Below are 14,992 nucleotides of genomic sequence, written 5' to 3' on the forward strand. Positions count from 1 at the left end.
GCACAAACGCAAAACCCGACTGCTATGTGTCTCGTACCCCGCACGTTTTCCGTTAGTTTGTACCCAAACCCCTCCGCTGTTCTGTTGTATATCCACGTTAGTTACTCACTCACGGCCGTACAAGCGTGGTGGTTAAATCCCCACTGTTCCAAGGTGTCGTCCTTACGATCCAAGCGATCCCCGGGGAGTCCTCTCAGTGTGATATCCTCTCCATTATGACTTGTCGTCCAAAAGATAACGTTTCGTGCGCGCAACGAATGATAAACTTTAAAGGGTTACAAACAAACAAAGCGTAACCGCGAGTCCCATAGACACCTCCAGCCTTCACCGCTGTCACAGCTGACTGCACTTCCTCCTGCCGCTAGCCAGGTGCGTGACGTCAGGGCATAAAAAGACGTATCAGTCTGGAGTGTAACTGACGGCACAGATGGGCGTGCGTGGTGTGCGTGCGTGCGTGGCGACGCTAATCGCCACAGTACGGAGCCATTTGGAACACACTCAAGGACACTTTGAGACCCACTGGTGTAGCAGAGTGTTTCCAGTGAGTGAACTTACGCACAATAGCAGCACACCTTGACTCTGTTTAACCAGAATGGAGCAGAGCCTTCATTACTATCGGTGGTAACACCGCTTCGCAATGAAGTAGGGACTGGGCCCCAAGTTCTTTTCAAAATGCTGTGTGTGCATAGAGCTCATTGGGATGATCATTTCAGCCAAACATTTCCCCCATCTGCCCCAGGTTATAATTCTGGAGGCAGCATGTCGGGTCTGGACCTGGGGGGCCCTGGGGGCCTGAAGGACCTGGGAGGCCAGCAGTCTCGCTTCAAATGGATGATGGAGCAGGCACACTCGCCACCTGACCCTCTCACACCGGACAATGGTATCCACAAAAATGGTGAGTGAAAGCAGTTTTATAACTTATTTGTCTTAGTTTCCTACTTTATGTTCAGCGTGCACAGGTTGGCCAGGTTATTTGGAGGGTGAAATAGCCACATTCCAATACTCAAATGTATGCCTCCTCTGTCCTCCAGCATGGTAAAGTTGGGGGTGAAATTGGTGACCTGCCGAAATATGTAACCATGTTTCACTTAATGTCAATGTCCGACGTAAATCACTTGTTTATTAACAGAGTTACGTTTCTCTCGTTCTCTTGCTCTGATCGAGGTGTTCCTCTCTCCTCTCTCTCCCTCCCCCTTGCGCTGACATTGGCTGCATTAGCAGCATTGGCAGGTTATTGGGCAACCTGCTATTAACTAGAAACACAGATTTACTGTGATGGCAGTCATATCCAGTCCGTATATGGGCACATTATATGCCAATCTTTCATTGACATCGGGCGTGTCCAGTCATTTTGTGCCTATTTGTGTGCATATGGACAGACTGAAAACTTTCATTTCATAGTTAGAGTTAGCACTTTGGAGACTGAATACTATGTCATGTACAGTAACACGGCTATCTTTCTCAGGTCCCATTACCCCTATGAAGATGCCCGGGGGCTCTCCTTACTCTCAGTATGACATGGGTGGAGGAGAGGGCCTTGGAGACAACTGGCACCGCACCCCTGGCAACAAGATGGCTTCCAAGACCACTGTTGCTACTCCCAGCTGGCCCCCTGGTAAGTGTGATGTTCAGGATAACTCGCTCACATGAAAGGGAAAGTTCAATTTGAATTTGACTCTTATCCAACTATACAAGTGGGGAAGTCTATTAAGAACATGTTTCTCTTTTGCGTGGGCACAGTGGGGCAGTCGGTAGCGCTGTTGCATCACAGCTAGATGGCGTAGAAACTACGCCATCTGTTGGACACATAAAATATAGGCAGTTCATTCATTGTGACTGTCTCAACAATACAAACATATTACAGACGAAAGACGATACTTTGAAATCCCATCATTTCATTCCGCAGTAGCTTTGAGGCTGCTGGTTGGATAGGGGCGGGCATATATGTTTACCGTCTTTTTTTTCCCACCCGCTGCGGCTCCGCTGGGAAGGTGATCATCTCGTTTTTATTTGTACTTTATTTACAGCACGGCCAGGAGAGAGAGAGAGAGAGAGAGACCACTTTTTACTTAAGTTGTCCTGGAAGCAAGGCAAAATTAGATGGCAGTCAAATCTAATGATCTACACATATTTCAGGATGTCCTCTATCAATTGAAATGATGAGTAAGCAGCTATGACAAAGGGCCATGAAAATATGACCTTTTCAAAAAAACTGGTCATGTGGCAACCAGGTAAGGGGTAAGTTGATCCAAAATTGAACCACATGATATTTTAATGTAAAGAGCTTAAACTTGAACAGATAATGTATTCACTTATTGAAAATAATTTAATAACAGTTTTCCCTTTTGCAAATAGTCTTATTTATCTGTTTATTTATTATTTAAACAATATAAAGACCATTAAATAAAGTTTGTTATTCAGAACCTTATAATATTTGCAATATTGTTAATACAATATAGCAAATTTGCAAACATCCAAATTAAAGGTCATTCAGTATAATTTGAGTAGCAAATACTTAATACAAAAATATGAATGGTGATTCACATTAAGAAAATTGGCTCAATTTACCCCAAGGAATTGGTTCAACTTGCCCCATGGCCACTTTTTGACAAAACATGGCTAGCTTTATGCTCCAGGCTAATGTTTAGCTAAATGATTCACATGGGTTTTATACATTGGTATATCACCAACATGCATGATATATAAGTTTAGACCTGGGTGCTTTTGCTTTATCATAAAAATTACTTTGACCAGCAAAAAACACTTTTTTGTGTATAAATGTACTTTCCACTTTGTCCATGTGTCTCTCATCTTCACAGTCAGGTTGAAATGGTGGGTGTGTCCTGATTTTGAGGTCACATGACAACTCATGTGTGTAGTTTTAAAGATACAGGGGGTGGTTCAACTTACCCGACGGTTCATCTTCCCCCATCCTCACCTAACGTCATCTGCTGCTGCTCCACGTTTTTTTGTGGATTTCGGATCTGCAAAATGCACGAAATAACGCGCTCTATGTGCAAACTCCTCGGCGCACCTTGGATATGAGCGCCTTGGAGCATGCTCAGAAAGACCAGAATGAACTTATATCCGAAGCAGCGTATACATGAGTCCAATTTTCCTTCAATCGCATTGAACATTGGAATAATCCGGCCAGTGACATCGGAATGGTTTTTAGATCTCATCGAACATTTTCATTCGGATTTAAGTTTTTGTAGGTGTTTACATGACGACGTGTAATTTGATTGAACTTCTATTCGGAATGAAAAGGGGATTTAACTGCTCATGTAAACGTAGCCAATGATGAGATGGGGAAGAAACGATGCTGTTTCATGTATTTTCTTATAGCCTACGCCCTACTGTATTCAACAGCCAAACAGCTGATTGATGGACCACGCATATCATACCTTCCTGAAAAACAGCTATTCAGGTCCTGTGGGTGCAACGTCACTGAAAACTTTCATAATAGCAATTAAATTAATTTACTCACGAGTGCTGAAATCGTGAAATGGAGGATGTAAGAACACACTTTTGTTGCATTAGAGCAGGGTAAATATGAAGTTTTGCGCCACGGTCTTGTGTTTATATTCCTTGTACATAGGCTGTATGTTGTCGTAACAACACATGTTGTGTGTCTGAGTGAGGGGGCCTTCCTGAGCAAGGGGGCTTCTGACGTCGTTGCTTACTCGCCTCCCCTGTCAGAGGAGGAAGCGACGCGCAGCCGTTGGGAACCCCCCCAAACCGACTGCCCCCCCGCCCTCCCGAAAACTAGCTGCTACAGAAACTCACTGCCACTGCAGGCAACATGCACATTTCTAAGAAAGTTGTATCAGGGCACACTACTTGTCTGACAATTTGGATTATAGTTAGCTCCCTTTGCTGCTGGTCAATGAGAAAAAAGGTAACGACTGGACTGGAGCTGAGGAGCTCTCTCCCTTTCTCTCCATCTCCCTCCCTCGCTGGGGTGAAGACGTGCGTGCTCTTTCTCGCTCTCTCTCTCTCCCCCCTCCATCCCTGGGGTGGGGGGGGGGGGGGGGGGGAATTCGTTGCGCTGCCAGTGCTACACTTCTCCATTAAGCGGTGCAGAACCGAGAAAGTGACACATTATTTTTGGATGTAAACGGCGCAGCTTTTTGCTTTGGAGATCGGTTTCGCGGATCGGTGGATTTTGCACGGCCGATCCGATCGATCGGTGATCGGCCATCGATCGGTGATCGGCCACCGATCGATCGGCCACCGATCGATCGGAGCATCCCTACTTCTGTTATTATGAGTGTTCTTCAGTACTGTAGTACCACCTGGTATGGATGTTTGTCTGCAGCCCTAAAGTCACAACTGCTGTAACAACTGAACATTTGTTCAAAGATTGTTGGACAACCACTTCAAAGGAAGGAGATATTGTGTACCAGCATACAATAAGGTCAGACTAAAAAGGTCCTTTGTTCACCAGTCGACCTTGAGGCTTAATCAGGAGTTGTAGTTGCCACAGGGTAATCTAAGCGGTGGATATTGCTCTTGTCTTCATGTCTTTATGTATATAAATTGTCTTGTTCAAATGTGCACGTACATGTGTTCTGCATACTTGGCTGCTGGGTCGCAAAACAAATTGTGAACTGACAATAAAGTACTATATCATATCATCCACCATGGTGAGTGAATATGTATGTGAATTATGCAAAGCTTTTATTTGCCATCTATTTCTGTACACCGGCAGAGTTCCAGCCTGGCGTGCCCTGGAAGGGAATCGATCGCGTTGACCCCGAGTCCGACCCCTACATGACTCCGGGCAGCATGATGGGAAACTCTGGCTCGCCCAGCCTCAATGACACTGAGCACCAGTTGCTAAGAGATAACACTGGTAAGCCTTGCAGAGACAAACACACACTGGCTGTTTTGTTGCACAGGTGCAGTGCCGTGTCTCTCATTTCTTGTGAACGGAACACACTGCATTGGTAACCGAATACACAGAGACACCTGCGCCCAGAAATAGCCTAGCGGTTAAGTCCCCCGTATCTGAAACCACATGTAGCCCTGCTGGTCTAGAATTGCACCAACCAAAGCCGTTACCCCCGTACTGTCTGCTACTCACATTTCCTCCCATTTGAGGGCTGTAGAGTCTGTATTAATAATAAAATAAATCAATTACCCAAACAAAAGTCTGTGTCAGTAAAGATGGGATCACATGGCATAGGTAAAATAATTATAGAATAAAGAATATAATTAAGTTGCAAGTTGTTTTCCCTATGATGATAATAAAACTTTATTTGTATAGCACCTTTCATGACATGAAATGCAGCTCAAAGAGCTTTACAGAGCAATGGAGATGAAGTTGTAGCAGTGGTGCTGAATCTTTGCCCTCAGTCTCGTGTCTGAGATTGACAGGTGTCTCAGAGTCACGGTGGGCCTGCTGTGGACCGCCTCCAGGCAAAACACTGTATGGCCAATACTGAGGCTTCTTTTTGTATGGAATATCATTATTAAGATGGATCTCCCTATTTCACTGATGTTGACTTGCACATTAACCCATTCTGACCGGGCACCCATTTTGGTGTCAGCATCATGTTATGCTTTAGCTATTGAAAAATAGCAGATCTACAAGCTCGTATCGCGCCACCGAGTGGCGCGATACGAGCTTGTAGGTCTGCTATTTTTGAAAAAAATCTCAGGTCAGAATGGGTTCATCAGACCAGTGTGTGTCCAGTGGAAAACCTCGTATGAATCTGATTCAGAATGGGTTAAGCTTATCTCCATAAGGGTTGCTTTCTTGACAAACGAACACATCTACTGTTGTAACTTGATTTCCGCAAATAGTCAAAATAGATCTAGTAGAAAACGGTATATACAGTATACCCTTGGGCCTTCCCACATTGCTCTGTGCTGCACAACCAAAACATTGTCATTCTAATTGCCTGACAGTGATGAGATGCAGAGAGGTAGGGAATGTCTCATGGCAGAGATTTGAGCACTTCTGAGTGGCCAGTGGCCACATGTGTCCTTACTGGCCTTGCATTGCTTGATTTAAATGAACCCTTAGCCAGGCTTCTATAAAGGCCGGCGTATTATTGTGCCTGCCCTGTACCCAATACCTGTGTTGTGTTTTGGTATGTGTGTTGCAGATTCCACCCCTCCCCTGAACACCTTGCTGCCTTCACCTGGTGCCTGGCCTTACAGTGCCTCAGACAGCCCCCTCAGCAATGCACACAACTCAGGTAAGACACACACACACACACACACACACACACACACACACACACACACCATCCATACGGACTTCCCATTGATTTCTAACCTCAAACTAACCCAAGTTCTAATGCTAAGCCTAAGAGTTTAAATGTCTGTATGGGGACATGTAGGTACTGTAGGAGAAGTCACTCTCTGAATCATATACAGTATGTCTGAATGTGCCGCCCACCTCTGCACCAATAGGCCAGGTGTAATGCTGCATGGGGGGGGGGGGGGGGGGAACTGGAGGATGCTGCAATATTCTCCTTGAATATCTTCTCCCAACTGCTTCTGGCATATTGCAGGCTAGACGGCAGGGAACTATTGTATGCTTTGGGCCACAGGGAAAGAGCTGGAGGTAGTAAACATATGTGGGGCTATCATCACCTTTAATTAATATATGATAGGAATATTGATTGTAACACAAATTCAAGCAATATTTCCATATAAAATGGTCACATCATAAGAATGCTGTGTGAAGAGTGGAAGACAGTACTGTATTTATATCCATTCCACACTCTCCTATGCCTTTACATGTTTAGCTCCCAATAATTATTTCACTTTTCCACAACATTTCATCCTCTATGACTGATGGTCAATGTGAATAAGATACCGGTAATTCAATATTGGGAAATTATTACGCCATGTCTTCCCGTCCGTCTGAGTGTTTGTCCCTCCATCCATCCATCCAGCCACCCCTAATCTTGCAAACCACTACACCAAGCAAACCACTACACAATCAGCAATCTGTCCCATTTCCTGCCAGTAGGCCAAGGAATTCAATGTGAATGTGAAATAAAATGGCAATATTGAATATTTTTCACATTTTGTGAAATCATAAGCTCCACCGTCCTGCCGTCCCTCCGAATTTGGGCAAGACTGAATTTACATCAGAGATCCACATGGAAGCTGTGCCGCTATAAGACCCCGTCTTGTTATTTTGTGTGCGGAGAATTCACCCTCTACATATTAATGTTTTATTCTGCCCCTGGACCCACTTTGTGTATCATCAGCAAAGTACACAGAGTACAAGAACAGCTGGCCTCCCGAGCCCATCGGACACAACAAGCCCTGGAAAGCCAGCCGTGGCAGCAGCCAAAACCAACTGACCCGCCCGCCTCCGGGACTAGCCAGTCACAAACAGCCGTCACCTTCCCCTTGGTCCAGCGGAGCCCCGCGAATGTCTTCTCGGGGCTGGGGGGGACCAGGAGGAGGAGGAGGAGGAGGAGGGGGCGGCAGCTCCTCGGGAGCCACCGGTAATGTACCAGCGTATTTTCTCGACTTCACTGTTCACCATGTGCATCCGTACTGTGTGATGAAATAGTTAGGTGAAATGTTAGATGTACACAACGAGATGGAAGTGTTGGTGGGGTGTAATGTCGGGTGGTGATCAAGCTTTTGGTCCAGTTCTCTTTAGCAACCAGCAAAGGGAAGTTATTTATCTCATTAGGTTTTGAGAGGCTGTGTAGGCAGAGAGGAGAGGAAAAGAGATATCCATTCCATCTTCACTCAGTCAGAAAACAATCCCTCTGTTTCTCCACAGGCTCTACATGGAGTGATGGCAGCTCCCGTGGAAGCTGCTGGTTGGTGCTCAGCAATCTCACGCCACAGGTGCAGTACAAAATTACATTATATAGATTTGGGGTCTGCATTCTTTCCAATTTCAGGAACGGCTTATCCAGCTCCACTTGATTGCACAAAGCAGTGGTTCTTAACTCCATTCCCTAGTACTAGTACACACTAGTACTTATTTACTATTTAACTAGTATTTAACCAGCAAGTTAATTGCATTCACCTGTTGTCGCTGCTCTAAACGAGTCCCAGATAAAACGAAAATCGTCTGTTTTAAAGAGGGAGATCCCTGCCTCAGATTTCAGCAGGCATGTATATTTCTGGCTCTTTTTGTCCCTCTAACCGGCGTCCATCTCCTACATCCTGCAGATTGATGGCTCCACCCTGAGGACCATCTGCATGCAACACGGTCCTCTGCTAACCTTTCACCTCGGCCTGACGCATGGCAGTGCTCTGATTCGCTACAGCACCAAACAGGAAGCAGCCAAGGCCCAGAGTGCCCTGCACATGTAAGACCCAATCATTGCACATGTCTTATCAATCTCTTGTATGTATGTATATATATATATATATATATAATTATTTTTATTCTATTTTGTTTATCATATGACTGATTCACCCAGTGACTGACCGTGTTCTCTGTACCAGGTGCGTTCTGGGAAACACCACCATCTTGGCTGAGTTTGTGAGTGAGGAGGAGGTGGCTCGCTACATCGCACATTCCCAGAGCGGAGGAGGAGGAGGAGGAGGGAACACAGGGACGGCTGCCGGCTCGCCAGGCTCCGCACCCCCTGGCACCGCCTCAGTGGGGGCCAATGGCAGCGGGGGGAGCGAGAGGGCGGTAGGAGGAGAGGGAGTATCCACTGCCACAGGAGGTACAGGAAACGGAGCATTGGGGACCTCCAGTGCCGGCTGGCAGAGCCTCGACGGTACGGGCAGCTCCTCGGACCCGTCCGTTGGCCAAGGGCACGGCCTGGGGGTCTTCAACCAGTGGAGCAACAACGGGGCTGGGGTAGGAGGTGGGATGGGAGGGGGGATGGGCGGAGGAGGCGTGGAGGTCAGTAGGCAGGGTTTGTGGGGAGGGATGGGCGGAATGGGGGGCATGGGGTACCACAGTAGCAGTCTCTGGGGGTCCCCAGTGATGGAGGACCGCCACCAGATGGGAAGTCCTGCAGCGCTGCTTCCAGGGGACCTGCTCGGGGGTGGGGCAGACTCCATCTGATGAGCCCCACTGGCTGGCTTACTGACTCTCCTTCTCTCTCTCACACACACAGTCACACACACACACACACACACACACACACACACACACACACACACACACACACACACAGGTCAAACCTATATTGTAATACATATTTTCAGTCTGTATTTATTGACAACAGATGACCTACTTGTGACTACACTGGTCACTATCATACACACTGTCCATTACTGTATCACTAACTCACACACACACACACACACACACACACACACACACACATTCAGTATATGCTCCACTTTATTTGCACACACACACACACACACACTTAACTCGTTTTACCTTTAAATGAAGACATCAACAGCAAAACTTGAACCTGTAAAAAAAAAAAAAGTGAAATCCATCAGACTCTTAGGACTCAACTGGACTGCTCTTATATCTTTTTACTCCAAAATCACACCACATTTCCCATTCTGACACCCGCCCCACCCCTCTCACTCAGGCATGCACTGGACATAGACCCAGCCAGGGTCGTGACACAAAGATCGTCGTACGAGTTTAGCTATTGCCCTTTTAAGTTCCCCACAGATGTTTTTTTTTTCCTCTGTTTTTTGTATCACTTATGTAATTGATGTTATCTTAGTCAAACTTGCAGACTGAGCCCCTCACAGACCTGGCTGACGTTCTTCAGAGTTCTCAAGTTTTGTAAGCGCAAAGAGCAGTTGGGAGGAGGGTCCGAGTTTGCGGAAAACGCACATCAGTGCGTGAGCAACCATGAGATGTACAAAGGGCGAGCATTTGTTTTTTTTCCTAGGTACCAACATGTCTGCTGTGGTAGAAATAAAGGCACCAAAATGGCATCCAGGGTAAAAGAAAAAAAAAATGAATAAAAGAAAAACAAGCAACATTAGCCAAACTTGCACTATATATGGCTCTGGGTTTTGGTGACGCAACCAACAAATCCTGCTCAATTTCCTTGACAGAAGTCCACCATGTGACGCTACAACACAAAGCCCCTTGCAGGATGATGTCGATGTCAACAGCAGCCGTGGCCTTAGTTTGGTTTACACTTTCACTGGCTGCCCCGCTACACACATATCACACCATTTTACACAGTTAAACCATTTTACAGTTAACATGCGGCTCTTGTATTTGAAATGCGGAAATTGTATCCTCGCCTATACGTACAGTACATCAGCTGTGTATTCTTATATAAAAAAAACAAAAGGCATACACCGAAAAGTGCGGAATATTGTGAAAATCTAGATGTCTTTGTTTTTTATTTTTTTTCCCCTTAAAACACTGACCTCGTTATTGTATTATTTTTCGTACTTACTCAAGAAATCAAGTTGGTTATTATATATTGTCAAGGCAGTAAATAATGAGACTATGATCACCTTTTGACGAGCTGTTCAAGATGCCCTCCTGGCTGTGGGAGCGTGAAAAGAGTGACCGTATGATGACCGTTGAATATGTGACAAAGATGACGGTGATGATATTAGAAGTGTCTGTTATTGCTACAATGGTGAATGTTTTTGTGTGTTTTTGTTTTGTCTTTTCCATGAGAGATTCATGAGTAACAAGTGTTGGCTGCGTGTGTGCATACATGTATGCTTGCTTTTGAACACTTATCTGTCCCAATCAGGGAAGTGAATAAATGTTAGGCTGTCAGCTTGCATTAAGTGTGATTGACTGAGAGAGTGCGAGAGCGTGTGCTCATTTGTGTGGGTGTGTCCACTTTTGTGTCTGGACTTGTGTAGATGGAGAAAAAAAAGTTCAACATTGGCACTAATGCATTACGTCTCATATGTTGGGTTTTTTTAGCAGCATATTGTTCCTGTTTTATATATATATTTTTTGTCCAAATGCAATAAGTGAATGATTCGTTTTTTCCTTTGTTTTGTTTTAAGAAGCAAACAACTGAAGGCATTTTGTACTGAGATGCCAAATCAACCCAAACCAAGCTGAGCTGGAAACGATGTATTTTTTTCTTTTTGCAGACACGTAAGACGTTACCTGTTGTATTTGTTTTCTTTTGTTTGACAATTTTTTTTTTGCTCATTTGTTTCAGTTGATATGTATTCATTTAAATTAAGTCGGTCTTTATTATCACTCCTGTTCAGGATCTTTTGTTTTATTTCAATATTTCAAATGTTACAAAAAGGAGAGGAAATTAATTTAAAGCAGAAGAGAACAACTTAATAAAGGTTGAATTGAAGTCCATTGCTGCGGGGGTTTCATTGTTTCAAATTAGGTATATGCATTGTGTGTGTGTGTGTATATATATATATATATATATATATATATATATATATATATATAAATGTCATGCTCTATTTGATAATAGTCGAAAGGACATGTCATAAACATCCTGCTGTATAATGATGAGGCCCCCAAGATATGTTGTAAACTCACAATCCATCATTTCGAGCATCTCTTGCCCAGTGCCCACAGTTTAGTTTGTGGATTTGTTTTCATACTGTACTTTTTCTATTGCCAGCCGTTTCCACTTGGTTAGCCTTAAATACAGTTTATCTTGTGGCGTATTTCAGGGAGGCTTTCAACAAGAAGGCAATGTTAGACATATACACTGTATTTTGTTACAGTATGTAAATTCTTTAGTGACCGCTTCACTCTCAGTAACACATGATGCTTTTCACATCTCAGAGCTGCCACGTGCCACTCCAGCAAGGGTCAAATACCTTGCTCAAAGGCATGTCATTGTCAACAGTTGATGAAGTGAATGGAAAGTGTCTTATTCACTTTACCCCTATCTGATATTTCTCAATTGGTCCAGGAATTTAAATTTGCAACCCTCCACATGCATATTTATATACATTTTAGTCTGCTTTTATCTGAGACATGTTCGAAATAAAGAACACAACAGTTTAAATATCAACTCCAACACTAAATCACTAATGGCCTGCCCTGGATTTATTCGCTCTTATGTAATGCATCAGTGTGTATGTGGTGTTGTTTATGTCCTTTGGACCGTGTGAGGGCAGATGTCAGTGATGAAAGTAGTAACCTATGATGACATAAGGACGTTACTGAACGGTGAAATGGGTAGACAACGCCATCACGCCGGGGGGGGGAAAGACTGCATGTGCTACAGCTACACTGTACTGTCGTACGTGACGTCATTCATACGACGCACGGTGCCTTTAAGGTTAAAATGTTGGGCGCGTTCGGAAATAGCGCACTGAGCCCACTGTGCAATGCAAACTAATAGGCGAGTGTGCTCCGGTGTGGTATTTCCGAACGCGCCCCTACTGTCTCTTGATCCCATCATCCGGAGGGACGGTTTGTCGTGCTGTGATTGGGTTGTTGGTTGTCAGGCAACCACAGTACACGCACGCACGGTCACGAATACGCGTAAATAGCTAACAGTTATATTTCTCCTCTTACGTTTCTAAGATATATAAACTATCTTGTTATATTACTTAGATTCTCTGATAAGTGATAATCTGCTTCCTCAACTTCTTTAGGCTATTTATCAGTCATTCAAAGAATCAAATTATTAAATTGTCATCGGTTGCCATGCAACCAGCTAGCCAACCACAACACGACTGTTCACTCGGAGAGTATGGGATCTAGATGATGCTAGCTAAGGTGATCCGGGCATCTGTGGGAGTCTGCGGATGACATCATTGATATTGTCAATGGTGTAAACGGAGGAGGGGGGGGGGTGTGTGTGTGTGTGTGTGTGTGTGTGTGAGAGAGAGAGAGAGAGAGAGAGAGAGAGAGAGAGCGAGAGGGACACAGAATATAGGCCAGAACGGACTGGATGTCACAGCTTTTCTTCCTAAAATTGTGTCGTTTGGAAAGCGGATCATTCCCGAGTCGGTTTCCAGGTTGTATCTGGGTGTAAGAAGACACACCAAGGCATGAGCCGTCAAAAGCCGCGTGCGTCGGTCGCTGTCCATGGTCCTGTGTGAGCTCTTCTTCCAGCAGCAGCAGCAGCAGCACCGAGGCCAGCGGCCCCCGAGGAGCCTGACATACCCTGGTGAGGAGGAGACGGGGATGCTACTGCTCCCCCCTGGGACTGACGGGGGTCGTATGGGGTAGTGGGTGGTCTGTAGGCGGACACACACGCTCGCTTATTAAAGTAGAGTCAGGGTCGAGGAATGAAAAGGGTGGTTTGCATGTGACAGGTATACCGTTCCATATAGAGGGTGCGGTTATGGAAATATTAACGAATTATTTACAAGCGAAGGCTGGCACATAATGTGGTCGATGCCGCACTTTTCCTTTACAGTAGCCTACTTCTCGTCTTTCAGCAGCAGTCCATATTGCAAATGTAGCGATTGTAGTTGTTAATCTGATCTTTAAGAATATGATGGCTTTGGCTTGCCTGTCATTGCTTTTTGCAGCCCTGACAATAGTGGGAGTCAGTTTTGTAACAGTAGACAGATTACTGTCCACTGGTGTCCAGCAGTCACCAGCTCTATAGATCCAGAGAAAACCTATGATGGTGATGGGCCCCGTTTGGTCCTGTAATGTTTGGCTTTTATGTCACATGATCTCTAGGGTGCAGGACATTTACTGTCCGTGATGGGGACAATGTTCTTGTTATAAGTGTATGGTAATATCAGATAAACATATAGGCCTACTGTAAGCATTACCTCCTCAACTTCAAAACCAAAAGCATCAACCATTTATTTTTAAAATATGGATAGCAGTATCTATGGATAGCATAGCAGTAACTACAACCATTGTCCGGAAGGAGGATTTGGTCAAATTGTGTGACGGGACAGAAGCCTGGGATTATTATTAGTGCAAGGCTCTAGGAAGTGGGTTATTGAAGCAGTGCGTGAAATTCTGAACCAACCCCCTTTGCAGACCTAAATAAATCATATCCTGCATCCACACTGTGCCTTTATCCTGCAGTCACCCTTTTCCCTATAACACTTTATTAGCCTGTTATTTCCCTCTGGGATATTATCAGTTACTTTTGAGACTTCTGGAGGTGTGACAACAATTCGACAAATCTGTGGTGTGAGAATGTTGGAAAGTTAAATGATATGATATAGTGATATGATATAGTACTTTATTGTCAGTTCACACTGAAATTTGTCTTGCGACCCAGCAGCCAAGTATGCAGAACACATGTACACACATTTGATATAACACAAAGAACAAGACAATTTACATAAATATATGAAGACAAGAGCAATATCCACCGCCTAGATTACCCTGTGGCTACTACAACTCTTGATTAAGCCTCAAAGTCGACTGGTGGACAAAGGACCTTTTTAGTCTGACCTTATTGTATGCTGGTACACCATATCCTTCTTGAAGGCAGCAATCTATATTCTCCATACTACACATACTACATACCATACTACACTATTAGAGGTAAATCAGATTTTAATAGTTACAACAATATCAATAATAATAAATAAACATTTCTTTAAGGTGTTCTTCAATTCTGTATACAAAGTGATTTATTGTTCCAACAGTTAAAAGAAAAACAAAAAAAATTGTTATACATTTAATTTAAACATGTAAAAACAAAGAAAGAATTGGTAAATGTCACACTAGCCTTGTGGTGAATTGACTCACTATGGGAAATAAAGAGCCTTTATCTCCCCTGAGCACTCATGGACTATACAGCAGAAACCTGACTGTTAGTTGAACTCTTAGCTAGTTAGGTAAACTAACTAGCTGTTAGTCACTAAGTTTGTAGTGACTAAGCGTCTCTACTTTATAGTGCCATGCGAGTGCCCTATCCTATGCCATGTGATGTATTTAAATTAAAGCATCCATTTCAGTTTGGGTTTTGTTGTCCCTTCTCAGATCAGATGTCTGCGTTGGGTTTTGGAGTATTGGGTTCGAATAGGGCAGCACTGCAGCAGTGTCCTTCTCTTCCTTATTGATTGTTTCTGTGATTGATGACAGCTTGTGTGTGCACGTGTGTGTGTGTGTGTGTGTGTGTGTGTGTGTGTGACTGTGTCTGTTTGTTTTCCCCTTCAGTGAGTCCACAACCGTGCCACA

General features: G+C 44.3%; 1 protein-coding gene across 3 annotated transcripts in view; it reads left to right on the forward strand.

Moving 5' to 3' along the window:
- The window catches only part of tnrc6ba (trinucleotide repeat containing adaptor 6Ba), a 28,684-nt gene extending 17,466 nt beyond the window's left edge, over nt 1-11,218 (forward strand). For all 3 annotated transcript variants that reach the window (XM_083788202.1, XM_083788203.1, XM_083788204.1), the window contains 8 exons: nt 740-895; nt 1,466-1,615; nt 4,712-4,855; nt 6,114-6,206; nt 7,233-7,475; nt 7,763-7,830; nt 8,161-8,300; nt 8,440-11,218. In XM_083788202.1, coding sequence (XP_083644328.1) covers nt 740-895; nt 1,466-1,615; nt 4,712-4,855; nt 6,114-6,206; nt 7,233-7,475; nt 7,763-7,830; nt 8,161-8,300; nt 8,440-9,013 — 1,568 coding nt within the window. In that variant the 3' untranslated portion in view covers nt 9,014-11,218. The remainder of the gene's footprint in view (nt 1-739; nt 896-1,465; nt 1,616-4,711; nt 4,856-6,113; nt 6,207-7,232; nt 7,476-7,762; nt 7,831-8,160; nt 8,301-8,439) is intronic.
- Nucleotides 11,219-14,992: the final 3,774 nt, after the last annotated feature.

Source organism: Protomyctophum parallelum, assembly GCF_964188405.1.
Source record: "Protomyctophum parallelum genome assembly, chromosome: 17".
Taxonomy (NCBI): Eukaryota; Metazoa; Chordata; class Actinopteri; order Myctophiformes; family Myctophidae; genus Protomyctophum; species Protomyctophum parallelum.